The sequence below is a fragment of the Mastigoproctus giganteus genome, chromosome 2 (assembly GCF_048544385.1).
Source record: "Mastigoproctus giganteus isolate SK-2022 chromosome 2, ASM4854438v1, whole genome shotgun sequence".
NCBI classification, from domain to species: Eukaryota; Metazoa; Arthropoda; class Arachnida; order Uropygi; family Thelyphonidae; genus Mastigoproctus; species Mastigoproctus giganteus.
Window position 1 is genome coordinate 142,359,860 of NC_143576.1, and position 22,339 is coordinate 142,382,198.

The following is a 22,339-nucleotide window of genomic DNA, read 5'->3' on the forward strand; positions in this document are numbered from 1 at the left end:
GAGACAGTATTTAAATTCTATACAGTGGGACCAACTGATGATGTTACCAACAGCAAATTCAAAATGGGAAGCATTCAAAGAACTTATCTTGGAAGCTACTAGGCTTTACATACCAACTAAGAAATATTGTTCAAGGTTTAGGCCAAAATGGATGTCAGATGAACTAATGAGGCATATGGCAGAGAAGAAAAATGCATGGGATACTTACAAATTAACACATGACACAGAAGCCTATGATAGATACAAGTTGATATGCAACCAAGTTACAAAGGAGGTTAGGCAGGCGAAGGCAGATTACGAGAAATCCTTGGCAAAGGATGCAAAGAAAAACAGCAAAGAGTTCTTTACTTATGTAAACTCTAGAAGGAAGGGGATGAATCAGATTGGTCCATTTGATATTGATGGGTCAACTGTTGATGATCCTGCTCAGGTAGCTAACAAACTAAATGAATATTTTGCATCGACATTCACACATGAGGAATTATTCAGCAAGGGGAATGCCAGAGGTGTACTCAAATCTAGCAGTAAGCTACAGAATCTTGAAATAACTGGGAGTAAAGTGGAGGAGAAACTGTTGAAGATAAACACAAGAAAGGCACCCGGGGTGGATGGGATCTATCCAGTTATATTAAAGGAAGCAGCAAAGGAAGTAAGCAAACCCTTAGCCATAATTATGAGAGATTCCTTGGACTCAGGGGAGGTACCCATAGACTGGAAATGTGCAAATGTGACCCCAATTCACAAAGGAGGATCAAAGGCTGACACAAGTAATTATAGACCTGTGAGCTTAACTTCTGTTCCAGGAAAATTAATGGAGGCACTGGTTAAAGAAGCACTGCAGGATCATCTAGACAAGACTTCAGTTATAGCTCGGACACAGCATGGTTTTGTTAAGGGGAAGTCTTGCCTGACCAACTTGATTGGATACTATGATGCAGTCACAAAAGAACTGGATGCAGGGAATAACTTTGATATTATATACTTGGATCTTAGAAAGGCTTTTGATACTGTTCCACATGGAAGACTGCTACACAAATTGGAGCAGTGTGACATTGGAGGCAAATTGCTGCTATGGATAAAGGGGTGGTTGAGGGGGAGAAGACAGAGAGTGGTAATCAATGGACACTGCTCATCGTGGACTAATGTTATTAGTGGAGTCCCTCAGGGCTCAGTGTTGGGTCCATTATTGTTTTCTGTATTTATAAATGATATTGATGATGGTATATCAAGCTTAATGTCCAAGTTTGCAGATGATACAAAGGTTGGCAGGGTTGTCAAGGACACTACTGACACTATGCTGCTGCAACAGGATCTGGAAAGGTTGAGCAGATGGGCTGAGAGGTGGCAAATGAAGTTTAACATTGACAAATGTAAAGTACTACACATGGGAAACAGCAACCCCAGTGCAACGTATCAACTCTGTGGTACTACACTGACAGTGGTAGAGAATGAAAGGGACTTGGGGGTGGTTGTGCAGGCAGATATGAAGTTCTGTGAGCAGTGCAGACGGGCTGCAAGAGTAGCTCATGGAGTATTGTCAATAATATACAGGAATTTTTCCAGCAGGGATAAGGAGGTGATTATTCCATTGTATAAGGCAATGGTCAGGCCACACCTAGAGTACTGTATACAGGTCTGGAGGCCTCATTTCAAGAAGGATGTAGAGCTGCTGGAACGAGTACAGGGCAACAAGATTAGTGAATGGAACAAAGGGGTGCTCTTACGAAGAAAGGCTTAAGTTTTGCAAATTACAGTGTCTGGAGACTAGGCTCCAGCGAGGTGATCTGATAGAGGTGTATAAAGCCTTGAATGGTTTGAGCATGCTCAATGCTGATGGGATTCTTCCTCTAGCTCAGAAAAATCACCTGAGAGGGCATAAATTCAAATTGAGGAAAGACAGATGTAGGATAGACGTGCGGAAATTTGCCTTTAGCCAGCGGGTGGTTGGTTGGTGGAACAGACTTTCATCCCTTGTAGTGGAGGTTGATAGCCTAAATAAGTTTAAGGCTCAGCTGGACAGGTATTTTGAACGAACAGAGGGGTGAAGTGGAAGTGGGTTTTTTTTTTTTTTTTTTGGCTGATGCTGCATAAGCTTGCTTTCTTGCATCAAATGCCTCTACTAATGCTAATGCTCTGGGGTTACTGTTTCCATATGTAGTACTTTACATTTGTCAATGTTAAACTTCATTTGCCACCTCTCAGCCCATCTGTTCAACCTTTCCAGATCCTGTTGCAGCAGCATAGTGTCAGTGGTGTCCTTAACAACCCTGCCAACCTTTGTATCATCTGCAAACTTGGACATTAAACTTGATATCCCATCATCAATATCATTCATAAACACCGAAAACAACAACGGACCCAACACTGAACCCTGAGGAAATCCACTAATAACATTAGTCCATGTTGAGCAGTGTCCATTGAATACCACTCTCTGTCTTCTGCCACTCAACCATCCCCTTATCCACAGCAGCAGCAGCAATTTGCCTCCAAAGCCACACTGCTCCAATTTGTGCAGCAGTCTTCCATGTGCAACAGTATCAAAAGCCTTTCTAAGATCCAAATATATAATATCAAAGTTATTCCCTGCATCCAGTTCTTTTGTGACTACATCATAGTATCCAATCAAATTGGTCAGGCAAGACTTGCCCTTAACAAAACCATGCTGCGTCTGAGCTATAACTGAATTCTTGTCTAGATGATCCTGCAGTGCTTCTTTAACCAGTGCCTCCATTAATTTACCTGGAACAGAAGTTAAACTAACAGGTCTATAATTACTTGTGTCAGCCTTTGATCCTCCTTTGTGAATTGGGGTTACATTTGCACATCTCGAGTCTATGGGTACCACCCCTGAGTCCAAAGAAGCTCTCATAATTATGGCTAGGGGTTTGCTTACTTCCTTTGCTGCCTCCTTTAATATAACTGGATAGATCCCATCCACCCCAGGTGCCTTTTTTATGTTTATCCTCAACAATCTCTCCTCCACTTTCCTCTCAGTTATTACAAAATCATCCAGCTCACTGCCAATGTTTACTTTACCTACATCATTCTCCTTCCTGAATAACTCCTCATGCGTGAATGTAGATGCAAAATACTCGTTTAGATTGTTAGCCACCTGAGCAGGATCCTCAACTGTTGAACCATCAATATCCAGTGGACCAATCTGATTCATCCCTTTCCTTCTTGAGTTTAAATAGGTAAAGAACTCTTTTCTGTGTTTCTTTGCATCCTTTGCCAAGGATTTTTCGTAGTCTGCCTTTGCCTGCCTAATCTCCTTTGTGACTTGGTTACAGACCAACTTATATCTATCATAGGCTTCCATGTCACCCATTAATTTGTATGTATCCCATGCATTTTTCTTCTCTGCCACATGTCTCATTAGTTCATCTGACAACCATTTAGGCCTAAACCTTGAACAATATTTCTTAGTTGGTATGTAAAGCCTGGTAGCCTCCAAGATTAGTTCCTTGAATGCTTCCCATTTTGAGTTTGCTGTTGGTAACATCATCAGTTGGTCCCACTGTATAGAATTTAAATACTGTCTCAGACCATCATAGTCGCCTTTACGAAAACAAAAACCCTTCCCTTTACCTCTGATGGTAGTTACCTCCTTGAGTAAATCCCACTTCAACACACTGTGATCACTGCCACCTAGTGGTTCATTTATCTGCAGATTCTTAATGCATGAAGAATCACTACTGATAAGCAGATCAAGAGTATTGCTCCCTCTTGTTGCCTCACGAACATGCTGATGTAGAAAACAATCATCCAATAAATCCACAAAAGCCTTGCTAGTGTGCGAGTGACCAACCCAAAAATTCCAGTCAATATCTGGGAAATTAAAATCCCCCATTATAAGACTCTCTGATTTACTGGCCCACTCTATTTCCCTGTACAATATCTTATTATACTCATCAGAGTCATTAGGCCTATAGCAGCACACTCCTACTCTCAATTTTGATTTCCCTATGCTTATGTCACACCAAACTGACTCGACACTGCCCTGTCCATCGATGTCGACTGGCTTCACTTCCTTGGACTTTATGTGTTTCTTAACTAATAGCATAACCCCTCCTCCCCTCCTGTCCTGTCTATCCTTTCTATACATTGTATTCCCCAAATTCCAGTTCCGCATTCCTTATATCTGTGTGACACCACGTCTCTGATATCCCAACAATATCTGCCTTTGATGTTTTGAGCAATACCTCAAATTCATCAAAGTTATTTAACAAACTCCTAGCATTGGTGTACACGCAGGTATACATGCACCTGTTTCTATTCTTGGCTACCCTAACACAACCCATGTGTTTACTTGTACCGCAATGACTCCCAGCAGTCTCTGAAATATCCTGCATCTTGTTTTTCAGGCTTCTGCTCATTTCAATAGAAGCAGTGCAAGAATCACTTCCACCTCTGCCAGTGGCTACTGTTAATCTATTATTCCTTGTATCCCCCCCAACTAGCAGTTTTCCGATAAACTTATTAGATAACAACCCAAAAGTTTTACTGTTAACCAGTAGTGGACATGTACATCATGCCATTAGTTATGCAGCAGAATTGTGCAGGTGAATGGTCTCGTGTAGGTTAATTACTATGTAATTCCAACAAGATAGGTGCTGAATATCAGCATTTGTATTGTGTACTCAACAATGTATGACTCATTTGTATTATCGAAAAGTGTATGAGCATATGTCTCTGCTTGCTACATTTTATATATTTCCTGAAGAGGGTCAACTCCTACCCTCTCCTGATTGTTAATTGTTGCAAAGATCATTATTATGGATTTGAAACAAAGAAGATGAGCTCACAGTGGAAACAGAGTTCTGCAAGTGCTGCCAAGGAAGGCCCATGGTGTGCCCAATACCAGTGAGTTCTCATTTACATATTCAAGGACTATTTCTTATAAATAGTCCTTGAATAGTCTGCTACATAACCTATGATAAATGCTGAATGCTACTGAAAAATGCTATATTGTTGGTGTCAAACAGTAAAGGACAAAAATTCATGGTTACGAAATCCTTAGACAAATTTCACTTGGAGATGCCCAAGCATCATTATCAATGGATAATGATGCTTGGACATCTCCAAGTGCAGATTTTTTTTCAAAGGACCAAAGATAATGATCTTTGGTCCTTTGAAAAATGCTGTTAACTGTACTTTAAGTCTCTCATATAGATAATGAGTGAAGGCTACATTTCTCCTAACACTTGCTCCTATCAGAGCTGCTTCAAGAGGAGCAGATGCTCATGTGCATCATTAAAAGATATACTGAAATAACTCTAGCCACATATTCAAAATCTGCCCCTGAGCACCCACTTGCCAACATCACAAAGTGCTTTGCACAATCCCTTAACCTTTTCAGGAAGCTTTTTTTTTTTTTTTTTTTTTTTTTTGGGTGTGGCCTCTATACCTGGATACAGCATTCCAAGTGCAATCTTACAGTTGCTATATAACTTCCCTATTTCTCCAAGAAATTGTTCATTAAATTAAGCTAACATTCATTAATGTTCCATTTAAGTTTGTTAAATCATCACTGAGCTCTCCTTTCAACCTTGGCTACACTGCATAGAGATTCATGTCTGCCTGTATTATAACCCACAAATCCCTTTATTTTATTATTATTTTTAATTCAGCCCTTCCAAATATTTAAATGATTTGGGATTATTATTTCCCAAGTGTAAACTTGCATTTTTCATTATTAAAATATAGCTGCCAATTGCCTGAACACCCATGACACCCATCCAAGTTGTCTTGAAGGAAACTAAACTGAACTAAATTGATTTGAACTAAACCTGCACAAGGCAGGTTTAGTTAAAATTAAGAACAATCAAAATACTGAATATCAAATTGCTGACAGTCAAAATAGCAAATATGTCTAAATGCTGATATTCAAAATGATGAATATGTCTAAAAACAAATATTCAAAATGCTGACCCTTTGGAATGGAGACAGTTTAATACACATACATAGTCAGAATGCTAACAGTTCAGAATATCAACTATCTCATAAAAACACTAATATTTAAAAATAAAATGGCAAAAGGCTTGGAACACCAACAGGTGAAAATTCCAAATGCTTATAATGCCAATAGCTTATAACAGGTATAGTGCCAAACAATTGCATTGCTGTAATTAATAATTTAAACAAAATTTCTAATGGGTGAAGATCTTTATGAGGGAAGGTAATTCAGGCACATTTTCATGACTATCATCATGATTTCAATTGAGTGAAGTGTTTCTTGATGCAACCTATTATTGTTATTATTATCATCATATGGGGAACAAAAAAAAAAAAAAAAAAAAAAAAAAGGCTTATTTCTACCCTAATTTTAGTGGAATCAGTCAATTTTTTGCCCTTTTTTTCCCTCCCTTCTTAATTTTTTTATTTGCTTTTATTGTTTCTTTTTTCAATTTATGGGGAGGGACTTTAGGATTTCAAAATCATTAAAATTGAGTCCTATTCTGGAAACAATTAGTTATATTAATATAAATTTATAAATGCTGATAATACTGTCCTCCAAAAGCCCAAGAGAAACCACCAGTATAAGAGATCCCAGCCTAACAGCTGACAAACTTATCACTAGCATTATTACAGCCCCCCCAAACCCGACACTGCGGGATCCCCAGCTCCTTTCAGTGGCAATAAATCAGACTAATTCACAGCGAAGTTTATCTCAAATCTCATAGTTCAACAATTTGATAATGATCTTTTATGATTTCAAAGAGCCAGGATATCAAGGACATCAAGAATCAACATCCAGCACATTAGAGACATCCAACTTTTCTTTCCATTCTGGTCAATTTTTTTAAATGGGTCTATTTATTGTAGCTTCCAGCACGGGAACATACACACTCACTAGTTACTAAGAAACCTTAGGGATTTTAAAAACCCTATTTAATTTAATTTCTTGAAATTACATATTACAGTTGTTCTACACAGATGACTTGCTATACAGATATAATAAAAGCATTTAAGAGCTATTATGGTTCTTATGTAACAGGTAGACACATAATAAAGAACCCCTGGTAGCTTACATTGATGGGAATTTGTGTACACTATCTGTACCAATAAAAATTATTTATTTATAATATTTATTCAGTTATACATTAAAACCTTCATGATTCTCAGACACAGCACACTTTTCTGCAGAAGATGGGGAACTCTCAGACTTCTGCAAGGGATGTATATCACAGCGGACGTATATCACAGTGGACATATAACACAAAGGACATATATTACAAGTGGACCCTGGTGCAGGGTAAATTTTTATGTTTCTTCCCCCTTCTCAAGCGCTTGAGAGGTGGGAGGCCAATGGATTTATGTTGGCATTTCCTATAGCATTTGTACCAGTCAGCATTTTCATTTGTTGGCATTTTGAAGTGTCAACATTTTAGGTATTGGCATTTTCAAGTGCCGTTATTTCTAATGTTTTTGTGTTTTAGCTCAGTTGCCATTTCAATGTGTTTGTATTTTGACCCATTTGGTGTTTTGATTGTTTCAATGATGACTTTCAGCATTTAGATTGTTGGCAATATGATTACTTCCCATCTTGAACCACTTAACCACGTTCCCAAATTTTTAATAAAATCATGCCTTGTATTCTTTCATCAATGTCACTAAGAAAATCAGCAACAGGTGCAGACCCAGCAGCAATCCCTCTGGGACTCCAACTTCTAGCTATAACCCATTCTGAAGAGTAAGCGTTATTATAAAATGTTTTTGAGACAACCAATGAAGTACTGAGTAAATAAAACTTATATACAAATAAAAATAGAAATAATAAAAAAATAACATACATAAGAATACCAAAAATGTTTTAATAAAACAAACTTTAAAATACAAGTAAAACTGGTAAAATATAAATAATAAAATAATGATAATGGCTACATTTCTCTTTATCTACTGTAATAGGCACCAGCAATCCTAGTCATTTTGGCCAGCAAGTGGCACAAAGGATAATTTTCTGTTGCATGCCGATGGTATTATTATTAGTAGTGGCAAATGATGCAAGAAAGCAAGCTTATAAAGCATCAGTAAAAGAAAAAAAAAAAAAAAAAAGTACACACCTCACCCATCCATACCCTCCAAGAATTTGTGTAGTTCTTTGTTGAATTTATTCAAACCACCCACTTTCATAACAACAGATGGAAGTTTGTTCCAACAATCAATCAACCAACTGCTGGCTGAAGACAAACTTCCACACATCTATCCTGCACCCATCCTTCCTCAATTTGAATTTATGCCCCCCTCATATGTGCAGTCTCAGCAAGAGGAAAAATAGCATCAACATTTAGCTTACTCAATCATTCAAGGCCTTAAACACCTGTCAGATCTCCTAGCAAGTGGCTAGTCTCCAAACTGCAATTTGCAGAACTGAAGCCTTTCTTGGTAAGCATACTTTTGTTCCCTTCACCAATCTGGGTGTCCATTCTCTGCACCTGTTCTAGCAGATCTACATTGTTCCTAAAGTGAGGCCTCCATACCTGTATAGTGTACTCAAGATGCAGCCTAACGTGATTTATCCTGATTATATATGGCCTTATCATCTGGATAAGGCCATAAATAATCAGGATAAAAATTATCCCTGCTAGCAAAATTTCTGTATATCATTGACAAAATGCCATGAGCTTGGCAGCCTGTCTGCACTGCTCAAAGAACTTTGTATCTGACTACACAATAACTCCCAGGTCTTTTCCATTTTCCTCTAACTTGAGTGTAGTACCACATAGTTGGTATGTTAATCTGGGATTACTGCTACCCATCAGCATTATACTTATTTGGATTTGCTTATTTTTATATTCATTCTCTTGGCCAAGTGGCATGCTCTGTATTCATCCAAGGGAAGATTTTTATATAGTGTAATGAATAAAAATGGCACTTACAAGAGAAAAAGTTGCAAACAACTCTACTATAAGTTGATAAAGATGCACATAGCTTTGAAAGCTACTTGGTTTGTATTTTGGAACTTTTATTATTTATATTTTAGCAGTTTTGTTATTCAATTTTTATTTGTATATTCAAGCTGTATTTGCAGAGTATTCCATCAATTGTTTCAAACTTTTTATGATATGTTTCTCAATGCATTTTTGCTGAAGTAACCATTAATTAAAACCCTTTTCTAAAATCCTATCCTGTCACCATCTCGTAATCCATCTAAGGATTGTGCTCATGATCCTACTGTGTTCCACATTATATAGAAATCTCTCTTACAAAATGGAGTAAAATGCTTACTAAAGTACAATCAAACAACATATTTCTTAAATCCAATTCACGAGTGATTCTACCATAATAGTTTATCGTGTTATTTAAACAAAATTTTCCCATTACTAAACCATCTGCTATTCTGTTCAGAATACCATTTCTATATCAGCAATTGATGTTGAATTTTAATCATTGCCTCCATGATTTTCCCTATCAATGAAGTTAGACTCACCAGTCTGTAGTTACCCACTTTGTTCTTAGAACCATCTTTCTAGTTGGAAATACATTGATACATCTGCAATATAAGGGAGTTACTCTCAACTTCAGTGCAGCTCTCATACTCAATCTGAACAGTCTGAAACACTCCCTTGCTGCTTCCCTCAAAATAAATGGGTATGCCATCTATCTCAAACTCTTGTTGGTAGACAATGCTTGTAATTGCTGTTCTTCTTGACATGAGTATTCACTGTGCAAAAGAACAGATATTCATTTATATATAATCATTTATGTATTAACCTATGTGTATCACCTACATATAAGTCAGTCTCAAGTTTTAGTGATCTAAAACCTTTTAGCTTGAAAAATTTTTCATGGATTTCAAGGTTAACAAAATTGTTTATATGCTGTAAAATGTTCTGTTTTTAAATATTTTAAAACATTTCAGGAATTTAATCAAAAATATTATTAATCTTATTAAATTTCATTGCTAATTAAATTGTATTTAAACGGAAATTATGACCCAGACTAGAGCTGCAAAGCAAAGATCACAGACTAGTGAAAGTGCTGTGACACAGGGGAGAAACAAAAGGGGCGATTCTCCAACGCATCACAGTCTCAAAAAATGTGTGAAATGTTTGTTGAACTCTCTAAAACGGGACATGATCTAGCCAAGGAGGATGTCTTTGTGTGTGCTAGAGTGTCAAGAAATTACGCGCCAACTCAGCTTTCTGATGGGCATCTATGAGAGCTTGAGGTGTAGGGTAAATGCCCTCGTAGAAATTAATATGAGGGGCACATCAAGCTCTCAGCTGCCCAGTTCAATGGCAGAGCTCACTCCTGTGCATCAGGAAACACAGAGGCAATCTCCAAGGCAGAATGCACTGGTCCCAAAGGAACTAGTTATTGTTGGTGACTCTATTGTCAAGGAGACGGGGAATATACTATGCAAGAAGGATATGTGAAACAGGACCAGGGTATGTTGTTGTTATTTGGTTTTTAGGAGCATTAGCAACTAAGGCCATATTGCTCCGAGGATATGTGGTGGTCATTCCCTGACCTTTCTGCATTCTCCGTATTTGGGGGGTCATGGGCTCGAACCCCGGTCTAATCAAGAAGCATGTGCTATGCACTGCTGCTCCTGCCCACCTGGCTATGGAGGCATCCCAGGATATGTCTGCCAGGGACAAAAGTTTATGAAGTTGATGAAGTTGTAGAATAGAAATCATCTTTTAAGGGCACAAAAGGTGATATGGTTATACACGTTGGAACAAATCACATTAAGAGCAAGAGATCTGCAGATTTACTCAACAAGTACATGTCAATGTTGAAAAAAAGTCACGAGTTAGGTTTGAATGTGAAAGTGTCTGCAATTCTGTCCAGATACACGACAGGAGTGAGTATATGATGAGAGCCTTGTCGATCAATTCGGCCCTGGATAATATATTCAGGGGGTAGAATTTTTTTCAGCCTGGTCTGTGCTTGTTGACAGGAGAGACTGCTTCCACAGGGATGGGGTACACTTAAATAGAAAGGGCGCAAGAATATTTGCTGATGTTATCGAGGCAGTATTAGGTGGGACAGAAAACTGCTAGCTTGGGGGGGGGGAGAAATACACAGATTAAAGGTTAACAGTGGCCACAGGCAGAGGCAAAAGTGATTCTTGCACTGCTTCTATTAGAATGAGCAGCAGCAGCCTGGAAAGCAAGGCAATGAAGATTTCAAGGACTGCTGGGAGTCATAGTGGAACAAATACATGAAATAAAACACAGCCCATGAAATAAATACATGGGCTGTGTTAAGGTAACTAAGAGTAGAAGCAGGTGCATGTATACTTGCATGTACACCAATACTAGGAGTATAGTTAATAAATTTGACAAGCTTGAAGTGTTAGTCAAAACATCAAAGGCAGATATTGTTGGATATCAGAGATGTGGTGTCACACAGACATAAGCAGAGCAGTGCAGAATTGGAATTTGGGGAGTACAATATGTACAGAAAGGATAGACAGGACAGGAAGGGAGGAGGAGTTATGCTGTTAGTTAAGAAACACATAAAATCTAAGGAAGTGCATCCAATTGATGTTGGTGGACAATGAAATGTTGAGTCTCTTTGGTGTGACATAAGCAAATTGGAAAGGAAAAATGAGAGTAGGTGAGTGTTATAGGCCTACTGAACCTGATGAGTATAATCAGCAATTGTGCAGAGAAATAGAGTGGGCCAGTAAACCAGACTGTCTTATAATGGGGGATTTTAACTTTCCAGATATTGACTGGAACTTGTGGGTTGGTCACTCGCACACTAGACTTTTGTGGATTTATTGGAGGACTGTTTTCTACAGCAACATGTTTGAAAGGCAATCAGAGGGAGTAATACCCTTGATCTGATTATCAGCAGTGATTATTCAAGCATTAAGAATTTGCAGATAAAGGAACCACTGGGTGACAGTGATCACAACGTACTGATGTGGGAATTACTTAAAGATGTAACTACCATTAAGGCTAAAGGAAAGGGCTCTTGCTTTCGTAAAGGTGACTACAGGGTTCTCAGACAATTTTTAGATTCTGTACAGTGGGATCAACTGATGATGTTACCGACGTTGAATTCTAAATGGGAAGCCTTCAGTGAATTAATTTTGGAGGCTACTAATCTTTTCATTCCAACTAAGAAATACTTCAAGGTTTAGGCCTAAATGGATGTCAGATGAACTAATGAGGCTTGTGGCAGAGAATAAAAATGTATGGGATGCATATAAAGTATCAGGTGATACAGAAGCCTATGGCAGATATAAACTAGTCTGTAATCAAGTCACAAAGGAGGTTAGGCAGGTGAAGGCAGATTACGAGAAGTCCTTGTAAAAGGATGCAAAGAAAAACAGCAAAGAGTTTTTTACTTATGTAAACTCTAGAAGGAAAGGGATGAATCAAATTGAACCACTTAACATAGATGGGTTGACTATTGATGATCATGCTCAGGTAGCTGATAAACTGAATGAGTATTTTGCATCTACATTCACACGAGGAGTTATTCAATGAGGGAAGTGCCAGAAGTTTATCAAACTCTAACAGAGAGCTAAGTGATTTTGTAATAACTGAGAGCAAAGTGGAGGAGAAATTGTTGAAGTTAAACATAAAAAAGGCACCTGGGGTGGATGGGATCTATCCAGTTATATTAAAGGAGGCAGCAAAGGAAGTAAGCAAACCCTTACCCATAATTATGAGAGCTTCCTTGAATTCAGGGGAGGTCCCCATGGACTGGAGGTGTACAAATGTATCACCAAAGTGGTGATGTGTGAAATTAAGTGGAGAGGTGGAAACTGCAGATGCTGAGGCAGCTGCAGCATTTCCTGCAAAGCTTCAAGCCATCGCAGAGAAGGATAATTATCCTCCTGGTCTCATTTTTAATGTTGATGAGACTGGGCTTTATTGGAAGAAATTGCCATCACAAACCTTCATTGCCCATGAAGAGCAGTCTACACCAGGTTTCAAGGCTGCAAAAGACAGGCTAACACTTCTGCCAGGCACAAATATCACTGGCACTTTAATATTAAAACCAATGTTGGTGTACCATTCACAGACACCACATGCTCTCAAGGGCCTAAACATAGCCACGTTGCCAGTCTACTGGAAATGGAACAAGAGGGCTTGGGTGACAGAAGAAATCTTCTTGGATTGGTACACAAACTATTTCTGTTAAGAGAATGAGTTACCAACCAAGTCACTTCTTCTCTTGGACAATGCCCCTGCCATCCTGCAAACCTTGCTGAATTCTGAACATTTCTGGACTTCAAAGTTGTTTACATTCCACCAAACACCACTTCAGTTTTAACCAATTGACCAGGTGGTAATAGCAACCTTTAAAGCCTATTACCTCCACCAAACCTAAATGGAAATCATGAGAGTTTTGGACAGGTCAGACAAAACTAAAATCTCTACATGTGATATTTTGAAGGGAATTAATAACATCAACACAGCTTTGGAGGAAGTGTCAGTGAACTGCTTGAATGGAGTGTGGCAGAACTGCCATACTCCATTCAAGACTGTTGTCCCACAATTTATGCACAACTTCACAGGATTAGACCCAGTGGAGAATTGTTGATGATGTTAGCAGGCTGGCACAAGAGGCAGGACTGGACGAGGTTACAGCTGAAGATGTAACAGCCATGGACAAGAACTTTTAAAATAATGAATTAGCTAAAGACCTAAGCCAACAGAACGAGGAAGAGAAAGAATAAGATGAAGAGCCTACTCTAAAATGTATGAATACAAGCGATCTACAGTGCACCCCATGGAGACCCTCACTGATGAGCACTGTGAGATGGACCACGATTGTGAGCAAATTATGAAAGTGAAAAGGAGCGTAATCGTATCATTAGACCTTATTATGAGATTCTTAAAGAAAGGAAGAGGAAATTGTGACAGTCAACTCTGCATGCTTTCTTCAAAAAAATAGAAGATCCTCAACCAGGAATTCATCAGAAAAGAAAACTCTCTGCATTAAGCCAATGCCAAAAAAGGTAAAAAAATGCAGGGGCCTTGCACTGGCACTTACAAAAACTTTCGGCTTGAGCTTCGAACATATCAAAGTAAATGTACAAAATTAATTTTTTTTATTTAATTAAATTTAGTTTGGCTATTTTATATTGTATTACATTTAATTGATTTATATTAATAAAAATACTGTTTTTACATTCATTTCAGAGTTTCAAATATAATAATATATTACTTATGACAATTCATTGATAAGTCATTGATTCTCATTAAGAAAAACATAAATTCAAAGGAAGTGCATCCAGTTGACATAGATGGACAGTGCAATGTTGAATCAGTTTGGTGTAACATAAGCACTGGGAAAGCAAAAATAAGAGCAGGAGTGTGTTATAGGCCTAATGACCCTAATGAGTACAACGAACAATTGTATAGAGAAATAAAGTGGGCTAGTAAATCAGAATGTCTTATAATGGGAGATTTTCATAAAAAAAAAAAAATAATTCATACACAGCATGATTTTGTTAAGGGAAAGTCTTGTGTGATAAATCTGATTGGATATTATGATGTGGTTACAAAGGAACTGGATGCCAAACATAATTTTGATATCATATACATGGATTTCAGGAAAGCATTTGACACTGTTGCGGATGGAAGACTACTGTTCAGATTGGAGCAGAATGATATTAAGGGTAAGTTGCTGATATAAGGGTGGCTGAGTGCGAGAAGACAGAGGGTGGTAATCAATGGACGCTGCTCTTCATGGACTAATGTTATTATTGGAGTCCCACAGGGTTCGGTGTTGGGCCCATTGTTGTTTTGTATATTTATCAATGATATTGATGAAGGTATAACATGCTTAGTGTCAAATTTTGCAGATGATACAAAGGTTGGCAGGATTGGTAATGACAGTAATGGCAGTGTGCTACTGCAATAGGATCCAGAAAATTTGGGCAGGCAGATGGGCTGAGAAGTGGCAACTAAAGTTTAACATTGACAAATGCAAAGTACCTTAAGACCCCCGTATCCGTGGGGGGATACGTTCCAAGACCTATTGTGGATGGCTAAGACCAAGGATATAAGCAAACACCTGCTGACCCCTTATATAATGTGATTTTCTTGAACATACATACATATAATAAAGTTTAATTGATAAATTAAACACACAATAAGACATTACCAACATTAAATACGGTAATAATAAAGTACAGCAGACTCTCAATTTACCAGGATTGGATTAACCAGGACATTTCAAAATCTCCAAATTTAAAAAAAAAATCATAAAATTCAAGTAATAACTAGAATAGTTATAAACAGATGTTTTGCAAGTTGTAAATAAGCCACAAGAACCGGCGTTATAAGTCGTCATTGGGAGATTAGTGTACCTATTATCTTGCAACTCCCACTGTCTTCACACCTACTGCTCAAAACAAAATGAGGCATTGAATGGATTGAGCACCCTGAATTCTGATGAGATTCTTCCACTTGTTCAGATTACGAACCTAAGGGGGCATAAATTCAAATTGAGGAAATACAGCTGTAAAATAGATGTGCGGAAATTTGCCTTTGGCTAGCGGGTAGTTAATTGCTGGAACAAACTTCCATCTGTCGTGGATGTTGATAGGTTAAATAAATTTAAGGAGGAACTGGACAAACATTTAGAGGGAATGGTTGTGTGAATTTTTTTTGTTGTTTTTGGCTGCTGCTACATAAGCTCATACAATAGCTTTCTTACATCATATGCCTCTATTACAATTACTTACATTATATCATTAGGTTCATTTTATGTATGATTTCTTTTTTGCGAAAGTTCTTTCAGGAACGAAACCTGTTTGATGATATACAGGTAGCCCTCAGTTAAAAGAGGGCTACATGTATATCATCGACAAAATTCCATATCCTGTTCTGGCAGCCCGTCTGCACTGCACAGAGTACTACATATCAGACTGCACAATTACCCACAGGTCTTTATCATTCTCCACTAACTTGAGTGTAGTACCGCACAGTTGGTACGTTTCTCTTGGGTTACTGCTACCCATATGCATTACTTTGGACTTGTCAATGTTAAACTTTGTTTAACATTGACAAGTGCATTTTAGTTGCCACTTCTCAGCCCATCAGCCTAACTTTTCTAGATCCTGCAGTAGCATACTATCTTTACTATTATTAACAACCCTGCCAACCATTCTATCATCTGAAAACTTGGACATTAAGCCTGATATACCTTCATCAATATCAATGATAAATACACAAAACAACAATGGGCCCAGCACTGAACCCTGTGGGACACCACTAATAACATTAGTCCACATAGAGCAGTGTCCATTTATTACCACCTCTGCCATCTCCCACTTCAACCATCCCTTTATCCATTACAGCAACCTTCCCCTTAATGCCATACTGCTCCAATTTGCAAAGCAATCTTCCATATGCAACAGTATCAAAAGCTTTATTGAAATCCAAGTACATGACATCAAAATTATTTTATGCATCCAGTTCCTTTGTGACCATATTGTAGTATCCAATCAAATTGGTAAGACAAGACCTCCCCTTAACAAACCCTGGCTGTGTTTGAACTATGATCCTGCAATGCTTCTTTAACCAGTAATGTCATTATTTTATCCAGAACAGAAGTTAAACTAACAGGTCTACAATTATTTGTGTCACTCTTTGAACCCCCTTTGTGAATTTGGGATACATTTGCATATCTTCAGTCCATGGGGACCTTCCCTGAATCTAAAGATGCTCCCACAATTATGACTAAGGATTTGCTTACTTCCCTTGCTGTCTCCTTCAATATAACTGGATAGATCCCATTCACCTCAGGTGCCTTCCTTATATGTAACTTCAACAATTTCTCCTCCAATTTGTTCTCCGTTATTACAAAATCATTTAACTCCCTGTTAGAATTTAGTAAACTTCTTTCCTCCCATTCCTTACAGAATTCCTCATGTGTGAATGTAGATGCAAAATACTCATTCAGTTTGTCAGCTATCTGAGCAGGATCATCAACAGTCGAACCATCAATATCGAGTGGCCAGTCTGATTCATCCCCTTCCATCTAGAATTTGCATGAGTGAAGTGTTTGTTGTTTTTCTTTGCATCCTTTACCAAAGATTTCTTGTAATCAACCTTCGCTTGGCTAACCTTCTTTGTGACTTGATTACAGACTAGCTTATATCTACTATAAACTTCTGTGTCGTCTGATAATTTATATGCATCCCATGCATTTTTCTTCTCTGCCACAAGTCTCATTGGCGCCTCCGTAGCCAGGTGGGAAGGAGCAGCAGTGCGGAGCACACGTTTCTTGATTAGACCGGGGTTCAAGCCCATCACACCACCAAATACGGAGGATGCGGAAAGGTCAGGAATGACCACCGCATATTCCCAGAGCAATATGGCCTTAGTTGCTAATGCTCCTAAAAACCAAATAACAAATAACAACAAGCCTCATTATTTCAGCTGGCATCTATTTAGGCCTAAACCTTGAACTGTATTTCTTAGTTGATATAAAAAACCTAGTAGCCTCCAAAATTTAGTCCCTGAAGGCTTCCCATTTAGAATTCACCATTGGTAACATCATCAGTTGATCCCACTACATGGAATTTAAAAACTGTCTGAGACCACTGTAGTCACCTTTACGAAAGCAAAATCTCTTCCCTTTACCCTTGATGATAGTTACATCTTTCAGTAAATCCCACATCAGTACACTGTGATCACTGTCACCAATGGCTCCTTTATCTGCAAATTCTTAATGCACAAATAGTCACTGCTGATAATCAGATCAAGAGTATTACTCCCTCTGGTTGCTCCTCTAACATGTTGTTGTAGAAAACAATCCTCCAATAAATCCACAAAAGTCTTGCTAGTGTGTGGGTGACTAACCCACCAGTTCCAGTCATTATGTGGAATGCACCAAACAGTAACTAAGTGCATATGCAGGAGTTGTTCTGCAGCACATAATGCATTTCTCCATTCTACACTACTTTACTTTGTTTTTATGTGCTATTTTTGTTGTCACTGAAACCATTCTGTAAGAATTTTTTTTTCATAAAAGGACAAACATGAAAAAAAAAAACAATATTCAAACAATTTAAAAAATTCAAACATTATTTGAATTTTTTAAATTGTTTGAATATTGTTTTGGGAGAGAATGATATTAGAGTGAACAATTTTAAAGATATTAGATAACCACCTCAAAGTTGAAGGCATCATGTTTATTATAAAGATAAATAGAGATATTCCCATTATTGATGTGAATATTCAGATCCAAGTAATTTGCAAGTTGATTGCAAGAGTTAGTCTTTTCCAAGGTGTGTTCCTGAGGATAAAGATATTCATAATCTTTTTGAATATTTGGACAGGTGAGCACACAAAGTTTATCAACATAATTAAACAAAAGAAGGTACTTTGGGATGTAGATTTCAGGCCAATAGAAGTAGAAATGATGTTAGAGTCCTTCCTTTAATTTTCTGGTAAACCAAATCACCATTGAAGACAAAATTATTGAAGATAAAAAGATTAATCAGATTATTCCAATAGGTGATATTATATTTGATTACATGTTTATACTTCTGATATATATCCTGAAGTACTGCTTTTAAATCGGCCAGGTTGATATTGGTGAAAAAACTGGGAAAGTCAAATGTTTTAATGTCTTCAATGTTATTACTGTAGTAATCCAAAACATACTTTGTTGAGAATAATTTTGTTGTTAAGCAGAATGTCCAGGATGAATTTTAGTAATAAGTGCAGTGTTTTCCCAGGTAATTGGGCATAGCTGTTTTAGCAAGAAGCAATTATAATCATTAATATTTAATTTCAATTTCTTATTTATATGAGTAACTTTTTTGTAATGATACTTGGAGAGGAAAGAACAGGTTTTCACGTATCACTAGACTGAAGTTCTTTTTTTTAAAGTATCTGCATAAAAGGCGTTACAGATGAAAGCAAAATTGTTAGCTTCTTTGTCAACAGGGGTAATAACAAAATATTCCTGTAGTGTAATTTACCTTTAATTTTAGCCACATTATGTATAGCTATATGATGTGTTCCTGAGGATTGACCTGACAGATCTGGGAACAGATCTGTTCCTGAAAATTGACCTGACAGATCTGGGAAGACAGTATTTTTCTTTATCCAATTGTTGGTTTTTATTATTATTTTAATTCCCTATGATTGGTTTTTTTTCCATATTTTTTTTGTTAGTTTCACAATATTTAAATTTGTGATTCATACCCTCAGAATTCTGTTCAAGATCCTTTCTTTAGAAATGAGATTTGTGACCCTGGACTACCTGAGCCCTACAATTTTACTACATTTCCTCTTCTATTTACTGTTCTACAGCCTTCATTTTATTTTTTGTGAGCCATTGGTTTTATGAACATGTAGCAAGAAATTTTTTTTCTTCCTAGCCTTAGAAAAGTTATTAGCACCTGTGCCAGCTACTTTGTTATTTATCTCTACTCGTATTCTACGGGTCAATGGGAAACTGATTGAAAAAGTTAACAGTTGTGTCTATTTAGAAAAGAAATTAATGACAAAGGGGATGATCAACTGAAATTAAAAGAGTTGAAATAGCAAGATCAGCCTTTTGCAAAAAGAAAGGTGCTTTATGTAATCTGCAGTTGGATCTAAACCTTTGAGTAAGAGTAACGGAGTGCTACATCTGGTCCACCCTACTCTATGGTTGCGAGACTTGGACATTAAAGAAAGCAACAATTAAGAAATTTGAGATGTACATGAATAGAAGAATATCACGCATTCCATGGACAAATGTGGAAGTGTTGAGATCAGTCAGCAGAGAAAGGAAATTGCTGTTTCTAATCAAGAAACAATAAACTTCTTTTTTGGTCACATTATGAGACACAAGAAGAATATGCAGTGCCATAAATCATTCTGACTGGAAGAATTAATGGTGAGAGGAAGAAGAATATCAGCTGGATAATTTTAAGGAATGGACAAGCAAAACTGTGGAATAATCATTTCATGATGTTTACAACAGATGCTGATCACCAACAACAGATTGGAATGGCAACCTATGATGATGATATTCTGCTCAGAGTTGTGTGTATCACAAATTTAAGCTCACGCTTTCACAACATTTTTTTTTTTTTTTTTTTTTTGTTTGCAAGAAGTCACTAGTTTGGTACTATATACATTTTTTGCACCTTTTGCATTTATGGTAAGTTATCTTTTACTTCTATGGTTATTTCCATTCTCTATAGAATCAATTATAAACTACATTTAATGTAGTTTATAAAAGCATCAGCTCCAAATCTCTCTCATGGTCATTCTCAGTCTCATGTTGCCTAGCATTACAAGAATGGAAAAATGGGATGATTTGCAAAATTTCTGTTCACCTTTTCCTTGAGCCTGGAGTGTACCTTAGAATTCAATCTATCCCACTTCCTTTAAAATCATCTCCTTCAAGACATCCCTAAATAACAATGATTAAATTTAACTATTATTTTGATTGAGGTATTACAGAGAATTCTAAACATCAAGGGAGATTGGCTCTTGAAAAAATCTACTTGACTGTACTGAAAGATATGTGTTGCTTCAGTTATATAGTGTTACCCTATACATTACTGAATGTATGTTATAATATAGATAAATTTTTAAAAACACAGAGCAGAATTTTTTACTCATTCACTTGTAATATTTGTCGTTTGTACCACCAGAAAGAACTTGCAAACTTATCCCTAAGAAAGGAGATATACTTTTCAACTAAGTTGATTTTCTCAAAATTTAAAAAAAAATACTGATTTGGGGGATATTGTAATTCTTAAAAAGAAACTAAATCAATGATAATTTATATACTAATAGAAGAATAAAAATATATAGGGTTATGCTTAAAAATAACTATTCTGGTGACTCAGAAGTCATCTTTTATTTCTGATGAAATTTAATGAATGCATGTGATGCACATATAGGCTAGTATTCAATTTTTTTTTTTTTTTTCCTATTTATTTTTATAAATACTGTGATTTGCACACTGAAATCCATTATTTGGATCCATCTTGATTAAATGGTGGAACCAAGTGAAAATATTAGTTTCAGACAGTCCTAAAAAATTGGTACAAGCTTTAATTTATAAATAATTTCTGCCTTGAGCTACATTTTTCGAAGTTTTAATCTTGTTGTGCCAGTTTTCTTGTCTTTGATTATTTGAGAGGCTTTCTCTGTCACCAATTTATAAATATGATAAATGATCTCCAATTTTGCTTGTTGTTGCCTCTTGATTCATAATGTACAGTCAAACGACCTTAGGCTAGTGGTCTATAAAGCATTCTACAAAATTTTATAAATTAAAAGTTTTTTATAACTTCACATGAAAGAGTAATTTTTTTATAGGAAAAATTGATACCGCATAAAAACTGTATATGCTGGAACTTATCCAATTTTTACACTGAAAAGCTTTAAACCCTAAATTCAAAACCAAAGCTCCATACTTACATTATAACTGAGTCTCTAAAAATTATTTTTTTCTTAAATTTTTTTTGTTATATCATATTATTTATTATATTTTTTCACAGGAAAATTGTAAAGGTAAATGACTGACATGCAAACCTATAATACAAGGTTAACCTTGTATTATAGGTGTGCATGTCACATCTATATCTTGTATTAAAAAAAAAAAAGTAAATGAATGGACGAAGAAGACCAGGGTTTCAGCAAGTACTGCATATTATTTATGATTCCTTAAAAAAAAAAAACAAAAATGGATGAAGGTTGGTATTTTAAAAATAAATTCAGTGACAAAAGGACACTTTATCTGCTAACAGCAAAGTAGAACTTTTACTGTTTTGAGAAATTTCAAGAATATGCAATTGCAGACTCATATAATAAATTATCATATTTTATTCTCAGTTCTAAAATTCTTTGTACAGTATAAATTATATTGATTTCAACAGTCCAAAAATAATATATATAGTATTTATATTATGAATAATTTAAACAATAAAATGCACGGCATATACTATAAGGAATACCTGATACAGAAATATATTTCACTTTTCTTGCAATGAAGTGAGGTAAAAAAAAAAAAATTTTTCCACAATAACAATGTATACTTTTTTTTTTTTCTTTGTTTGGAATACTGATAAGAATTTATTTCAAATATTTTTCAACATCTTTAAGATGTTTCAGCTTTCATCTGCAAATATTCAAAGAACAACATAAGTACAATTAAAGTGAAACTACTAAAATATAAAAATACAACATAATCTAAAATAATGGATGTTACCTCTATTTGAGTAAATCCTCACTTGCAAAATGGTAACAGTGGTAACCATGGGTACCGGTAGGATATTTTGAAAGGTGGTGCATGTGGGAATAAATTTTTTGTTCACCAAATTTTCGAATACAGGCAATATTTTAATTAAGTCAAGTTTGACTGATTTACGTGTACGGCCAAGCCGTTTCATGATCGGTGG

At 36.5% G+C, this 22,339-nt stretch overlaps 1 protein-coding gene across 1 annotated transcript in view; it reads right to left on the minus strand.

Moving 5' to 3' along the window:
- Positions 1-7,555: 7,555 nt before the first annotated feature.
- LOC150089625 (cilia- and flagella-associated protein 43) overlaps positions 7,556-22,339 on the minus strand; it is a 302,046-nt gene continuing 287,262 nt past the window's right edge. Inside the window, exon 15 of the mRNA XM_090390054.1 lies at positions 7,556-7,686. Coding sequence (XP_090246180.1) covers positions 7,556-7,686 — 131 coding nt within the window. The remainder of the gene's footprint in view (positions 7,687-22,339) is intronic.